The 8,073-nt window shown below is 17.0% G+C and overlaps 1 protein-coding gene across 1 annotated transcript; it reads left to right on the forward strand.

Moving 5' to 3' along the window:
* The first annotated feature begins 2,582 nt into the window (after positions 1-2,582).
* On the forward strand, positions 2,583-4,899 carry LOC102654576. Its single transcript, XM_006557647.2, has 2 exons — positions 2,583-3,265; positions 4,343-4,899. The coding sequence occupies exons 1-2, from the start codon at positions 2,918-2,920 to the stop codon at positions 4,793-4,795; spliced, it is 801 nt and encodes a 266-aa protein (XP_006557710.2). The 5' UTR covers positions 2,583-2,917; the 3' UTR covers positions 4,796-4,899.
* The last annotated feature ends 3,174 nt before the right edge of the window (positions 4,900-8,073 follow it).

Genomic DNA, 8,073 nt, shown 5'->3' on the forward strand with positions numbered 1-8,073 from the left:
CAATTGTATATTAATGTTGAAATGAAATAAGTTATAATTAATGTTGCGTTTATAAATTTCATATTTTGAATTAATATTGCTATAAAATGATGGTCGCGTTTGCTATGCATTGTAAAAAATGTCGTGATTATTTTTAATTATTTTAATTATTTTATTTTATTATTTAATTTATTAAATTTTATAATTCCTTATCTATCTTTTTTATGAATTAGTTTATTTTTTTTAAATTTAAATTTAAATTTATCCTATAGTATATTAATAATATCGAGATATTTGAACTTTTTATTTGTAAATTAATAATAAATTTTATATTAAATTCATTAATATATATTTAATCATTAGTATCATTTGTATTGATGAAAGATCATATTTTTTGTACAGTAATATTGCATTTATAAATTACCATATTTCTTTCACTTAGATTGTAGAAGTATGTTTTTGTTTATGGATTATTTGCAATTACAAAAATAAGTATGTTACGATAATTTTTAATATAACTGTAATTTCCGTTATTCATTGTAAAAAGTTATGAATGCATGAATTAGCTTTTATTTTATACTTTTGTAAATAATTAAAAAATATTTTATCGAGGATATCGTTTCGTTTTATTTATTTTTCTTTTTTTTTTTTTCTGTTGAACAAGAATTTCAATATAATATAAAGCAATAATATAAAGTATTTTTCACGTTTGAAATTTTAATATATTAATTACAAATAGAAAAAAATATTTCACTTACGGTTTATTCAAATTTATATTGAGTAGATAATTATTTTGTTAATTCTTCTGGCTTTTTCATCATATTTTTTTTTCTCTTAGTAAAAATATTTGTTATTGAAAATACTGTTAAAAAATGTATTTTTTTTATCGATAAATGTTTCTTGTTTCAAAACTATGAATTGCATAACAATATTTTTAATTTAATGTTATTTTTCTTGGATATAAATAATTTTTAAATTATTAATTTAGTAACTAAATTATAGCCATAAATTGAAAAAAATAAATAGGAAAAAAAAGTATGGCTATAAAAAACTAGATAAATCTAATTATCTATTATTGAGTTCTATTAATTCTATTGTAGTTTATTTGAGGAAACTTTATTACTATTTTACTCTAAATTATTTTTCAGCGGAATAGATCAAAAGAAATATCTTATTCTTTTTCTATGATTTTTTATTTGATTTTTATAAATTTTAGGTAGAATCAATAACAAACATTTAGCTTTCTGATAAATAGGATTTATAAAAGATGTATTTAATGGTTGTTCTTTTTATTTTTCAAAAGGTATTTTTCTCTACTTTGATTTAAAATTTCTCAAAACAGTATTCCTATTTTTTATGTTATCATAAATCGTTAGCATTTCTTAAACTTTTTCCTTATAAACAATTCTTCTTGTAAACAACAATCAATCTTTAATATTTATAATTACATCTTTGATAGTTATATTAATTTTATTTATAATTGTTTATCTTTATTATATTTTCTTTGATGATTCATATATTTCATAATTATATTCATATATATTCATATATATATATATATATATATATATATTATATATGATTTATAAATCCTTGAAAATTATAACGACATTACTATGAATATAGATAATATTAGAAGTAAAAGAATTTTTCGAATTTTTGATAAGTAATGTTTATAAACAAAATATTTTTAGTGATGTGAAAAGACTTAGAATAAAATGTTTAAAATGTTTTAATATTATATTTAAATTTGTTTTTAGGATCTTTTATAACACAAGATATGTGATTAAATACATAAAGTAAAGTATTATGAATATTATCGTCATAGTAAATTAAAGATATTATCGATTTAGTATATTTTTTAGGATTGTAACTAAAGTTTATTACTAAATACATTATCAAAAAAAGCATTGAAAAATATACAGTTTAAATATTAATATATAATAAAATATACAGTTTAAGTAGAAAAATTTAACAATTTCATTGATAAATGTAGAGAATTTCAGCATAATGACTGATATATTTTCGCATGTATATTGTAAAAGAAAATATTGAATTTGGATATTTATCAATATGTTATCAATTTTATGATTTTTTAAAAATTTTCATAATTGTCAATATTATATTCGATTATTTAGTAATATGAATACAAAACATTGAATTTATGTTGAATAAATTATTTCAAATCATGTCTGAAATTGCACATAATTTTATGATTACAGAAATTTAAAAATAAAATATGAATATTAGCAAATGGGATTTTCTACTAACAAAAATTCCAATTTAAAATATGTACAAATATGTTTTAATTATGCAGAATAAATTAATTAAGAATATACAAACGTGATATATTTAAGAAAATTTATAGGATCTTGTATTAATAATGTTATGAATAATTATATTATTTGTAAAATCAATATGTTAATATTTTGTAATTTTATAATATTATATTAATCTTTATTGACTCCAAAATTTTTCTAAAAATATTTCTAAAAATAAAATATTACATTTATTTTATTAAAAATATATTCATGAATTATATATAGAAATGAAATTAATTATTATAAAAAAAAGATTATATCTTAAAAAATATATTGGGAAACTGTTTTATATTATGAAATTGTTTAAGAATTTTATACTATCAACTGCAATTGATACCATAATAATTTTTCAAATGAAAATAAATCGCATTTGTATTAACCGCGCTTATGCATTAATCAACTTTTGGTCGGCCGACTGAGTCGGTGCGAATAGAGACAGTGGGTGATAAATAGAAATTAACCTCAATCGACTTCAAAGTCGCTCGTATGTATGCAACATCAATCAGTTGAAACGACTTTTGATCGTTTCCAATATCCAGTATAATTGTACTAAGCATTATAAGGTGTAAATATTAAAATAGTCAAGTGACAAAGGAAAGCGGGTCTTGGTTGCAAATATGTCTAAATTCAATTGGACGATAGATAAAACAAATAAGTTTATTGACTTATATAAGAAACATGAATGTTTATGGAATAATAAAAGTGATACATATAAAAATTGTAAATTGAAAAAAATAGCAATAGAAGATATAATACAAAAAATGAATTTTGAAGGTTTAACGATTACTACTATAAAAGAGAAAATCAGGTCGATAAGAACAATTTATCGCCGCGAATTGAATAAAATAATAAAATCTTGCAAAAGTGGAAGTGGAGACATATATGAACCAAAGCTATCTTGGTTTAAAAGAGTAGATCCATTTCTTCGTTCTGTATCAGTTTTACGAACCAATATTTTAAAGACGGTAGGCAGTTAATAAAAAATATTATAATATTAAAAAATTTTAAATATAATATTAAATTATAATCATAATGAGAATAAGATATAATTATAATACAGAAAAAAAAATATATTAAAATTGTTGATTTGTTATTTGTTTATTATTTTTATCTTGCCAATAAATTTCTTTTAAAAAATATTTTGCATATATATTATGAAGTTTTTGCGCTTTTCTAAAACAATAATTATTTGTAATATCGCTAATGATGCCATATATGCTAATTGTTTTGCTTTTTATATGTGTGCCAAAATTTTCTAATAATTTGTACATTATCAAAATATTCATTGCATTATATAAGTTCCACGATTATTATATATATAAAAATTAATCAATTATAAAACACAAATAGATTTAATAATTAAATAAATAATATAAGTATGTTCATAAGTTATCGAATTTATACCAATAATATGTTTTAGAAAAAATGAATATTATGATTATAGTATGATAACTAACTGTTTGTAAAGAAATATTATATTTCAATTTTTATTATATTTTAATTTTAATATAAATATTCTTTAATTTACTAAAGACTAATAACGACATACAATCATTATTAAAAAAAAAATAGAATAATTTATAATATAAAGTATATCGTATAATTATATTAAGAAAAAAATTAGAGAATATTAGAAAATAGTTACAATAGTTATATTAAAAATATAATACAAATATATTAATTTTTTTTAATTTTATGAAATTAATTTATGTAATTATATTTTATAATTTATAATAATTTAAAAATTGAAGAAAAAATTGTTATAAAAAAAATGTTAAATTCTTAGAAATTTATAAACTATACTGCGAAAAAATAAGTTCATAAATTAGGATTAATAAAGTGTATTTAGTTTATTAATTATATATATAGTGATGATCGAAAGTATGTTTATAAAAATTATTTTTTTATAGAAATATTTTGAATACATTAATAAATATATATTTATAAATTTTTTTAAAATTTTGAATATTTACTATTTCGATAATTATTATTAAAATTTTAAAGTAAAAAAGTTTTTACTTTATTTTTTTATTTTTTTTTAGGCATATTTTAATAATTTTACTGATGATGTATTGGATAATAATGAAGACTCGTCATCATTAATATATGATAACATTATGGAAACTTTAATAGAAGATAAAAAATTACAAACACAAACGACTAATGTGAAAATAAATAAAAAAGGGGCAATCGTTCCAGAAGAAATGGAATGTGAAAAAAATAATTCATTTTTTAAATCAAGACAAGAAAAACAAAAATGTGTATATGTTCCTAAAATGAATGAAAAAGTTATATGTTCAGAAAATAATATATCTTATGAATATTTCAAAGAAAATGAATTTGATATATTTGGCAAATCTGTAGCAGCACAATTAAAGCAATTTCCCCTACTCGAAGCTATAGAATGCCAAAAAAAAATTCAAGATATATTATTTACACAAAGAATTCTCCTTCTTCGCAAGGAAACTTCTCCCAATAGAATATCTGATACTTAGCTTTATCAATTTATCTTGTCTTTTTTATAAAAAAAATTATTTATTTTTGAAAAATAACTCGAAGCTTTAGCAACAATTGATAATAAATTTTTTAATTTTTTCGATATTTTTTTGTTTGATTTAATTTTTCCAATTCTGAAGGAGCACATACATTCCAATAAATATTTCTATGAAACAATATTTAAGAAATATCTTATATATATGATATAATCTTTTATTTTTATAGTTTTTTTTACTATGTCTATCATTTTGATATCAGATTGAAATCAAATAGATATCATACGAATTACATTACAATTTGATCAATACATATTTTTGTTTATTTCTTAAAGAAAAAAAATAAAATTTTGAATTGAATTGATAAAAGCCAGATTAAAAGGATCAATGTAAATAATATATATTTTTGATAAATTAAAAATGTTGCCTATAATTAATAATCAAAATATTATATTGCAATTTTGCAATTTTATTAGATAAAATTATTAGATAACTAAAAATTTATTAGATAACTACTATTTTGATTTAATTTTGTATTTTACTGATTCAACTTGCAATCTGAAAAATATTTTTTACATTTTTTGATTTTTCAAAACATTTGATGCTCTAGCGATATTTTCGATTCAATTGTTAATATTATATTTATTTTATATATTTTTACGTATCTTTATATGAATTTTATTATATATTAAAATATAGAAAATATAGAAAATATAGAAGTAAAATCAAGTTTATTGTCGACTACAGCAATAAAATCATCCCAATCATTTATTTCAAATAAGAACTTGTAATTATTTAAAATTCGATTTACTATTTTTGTATTTCAAACAATTGAAATCTAATTAAAAAATAACTTATGTAAATAATTATATAATAATAATTTAATTGATTATTATATTTATATATAAGTATTATTACGAGTTGATGATCATTGATGATCATAGTATGGAATAAAAAATTACAAAATGATTGATTGTTAATATATATTGAAAATATCGATTCAACAGAATTATTTCTAAAACATGAATGTATTCATTCTATTCTGTATAATTATAAATATTTCATAATAATTGTAAATATTATATATTATTATAAATATTATATATAAGTATATTATATATACTAAATAATTGTAAATGGAAAGACAGTTTTTATACTCGTATAACAATATATATAATAATTCAATTCATATTTGAATTTTAGATTTATTTTAATTAGTACAATCCAATATTCACCAATATTCCAATATAATAATTTATATAAATAAATATTATACAAAATAAATATTTAGATAAATATTTAATTTTTTGAAAATTAAAATAATGGCTATTATTAGTTAATTTTATTAATTAATTATGGATCTGAATTTAAAAAATATTATTAAATTAAAATTAAGATTTTAATTATCGATATATATTCTTATTATTTTTTTCTTATTATTATCATTTACTATTTAAATGGCATTAAAAAAATTATATTTAAAGACATCATTAATAATTAATAATTAACATTATTAGTATATCATTAATAATTAACATTAAATTTGAATTTTAAGTTTTTTTTTTACAGTTTTTTTTGCATGTTAAAAATCAAAGAATTAACTAATCTAAAAATTATTAAAGAGAATTTTGCAATAAAATACTTCTTTCATTAAATATTTATTCAAATATTTGTAATATATGTGAAATATTCAACATTTTACAGATCACTTATATGAAAATAATATAATGTTAAACATCAATAATACGATTAATGTGATATATAATTTTAATATTATAAGTTTAAACATTTAATAATTAAATTTAATTTTATATAACTTTGATAGATTCAAAATATACGATTATATCGTTTGAAATAAAATATAACATATGTACATAATAAAATATAACATATGTAAATATACAATAATATATATTTTATGTGTATACATGTATATTTTTTAAATATGTATGTACGAATATAATTAAATATATCTTTTATAAAAGATTTAAGATTTTGTAATTATTTTATGTATATATGTTATGTATGTATGTTAATTACAGCTAGCTTTAATTAATTTGAACTAACAACTAAGGCGCATTTGAAGAAAATAGGAATGAAATATTTTATATTTCTTATGTATCTTATTATTAGAACGTATACATATGTTGTATATATTAATATAATTCATTTAATAAATTTTGTAAAGTAATACGAAAAATAAAGCTATCTATAATTTAATAAATACAATTGACATCCATTTTTGATTCAGAATTATTAATTTCTTAATATGTTAAATTAAAATATTTTTAAATTATATATTCAGAATATTCATGATTTGTAAGCAAATATGATGTTATATGAATATTTTATTTTTTATTTAAAGAATAATAAACTTATTATAAATAAAACTATAATAAAATAAAATCTATAATAAAAAATAAGCAATTTTGTAAAACATTAAATATATTTATCCTTTTTGAAATTGACAAGATGCATAAAATGTGACATTAAAATTTGTGTTCTTATTATTTTATGCAATGAAAAAATATAATGCATAGCATTTAAAAATGTTTATGCAATAAATTTATAAAATGTTGAAAAATAAATTTTATGAGATAAGATATTAAATTTTCAAGAAGCAATTATATTTTTATTATTTTTAATTTTTCCTGAGAAATATATAATATATATATATATTTATTTTAATGTTAAGTTAAAAAAATTATAACAAGATATAGATATAGATACAACGATATTAATTTTTTTAATATTATATAATATAAATATAAATGTTGCGCAACATAATTTTTAAAAATAATTCTCTGTAACAAAATATATATTTCTACATTCATAAAAATATTACAATAAGAAAAAAAAATGTATTTTATCGATATATAGATTTTTAAATATATATTTCTATTATTATTTCGAAAAAGAAAAGAACGTTCAAAAAATATTTTTCTATAATCAAACTTCAATATATAACTTTAATACATAACTATTTTTAAGATATATGTTTACTTTAACTTGTATAAATGTAATATATATTATATTACATATAATAATAATATATAAATATTTGTGTGAAAAAATAAATACATATGTAATATTAAAGATCGAAATTAAATTTTCTTCGTTTTTCATTAAATTATATTTTCGTTAACAATTAAAACATCAATAGGAAATATTTTATCATAAATTAATAATCAATATGAATTGTTATAAACAATTGTTTTTAAAAAATTATTCTGATTAATTTTTTTTAACTAATTTTTATTTTTTAATTTTGTCGTTAATTT

Source organism: Apis mellifera, linkage group LG2 (genome assembly GCF_003254395.2).
Source record: "Apis mellifera strain DH4 linkage group LG2, Amel_HAv3.1, whole genome shotgun sequence".
NCBI lineage: Eukaryota > Metazoa > Arthropoda > Insecta > Hymenoptera > Apidae > Apis > Apis mellifera.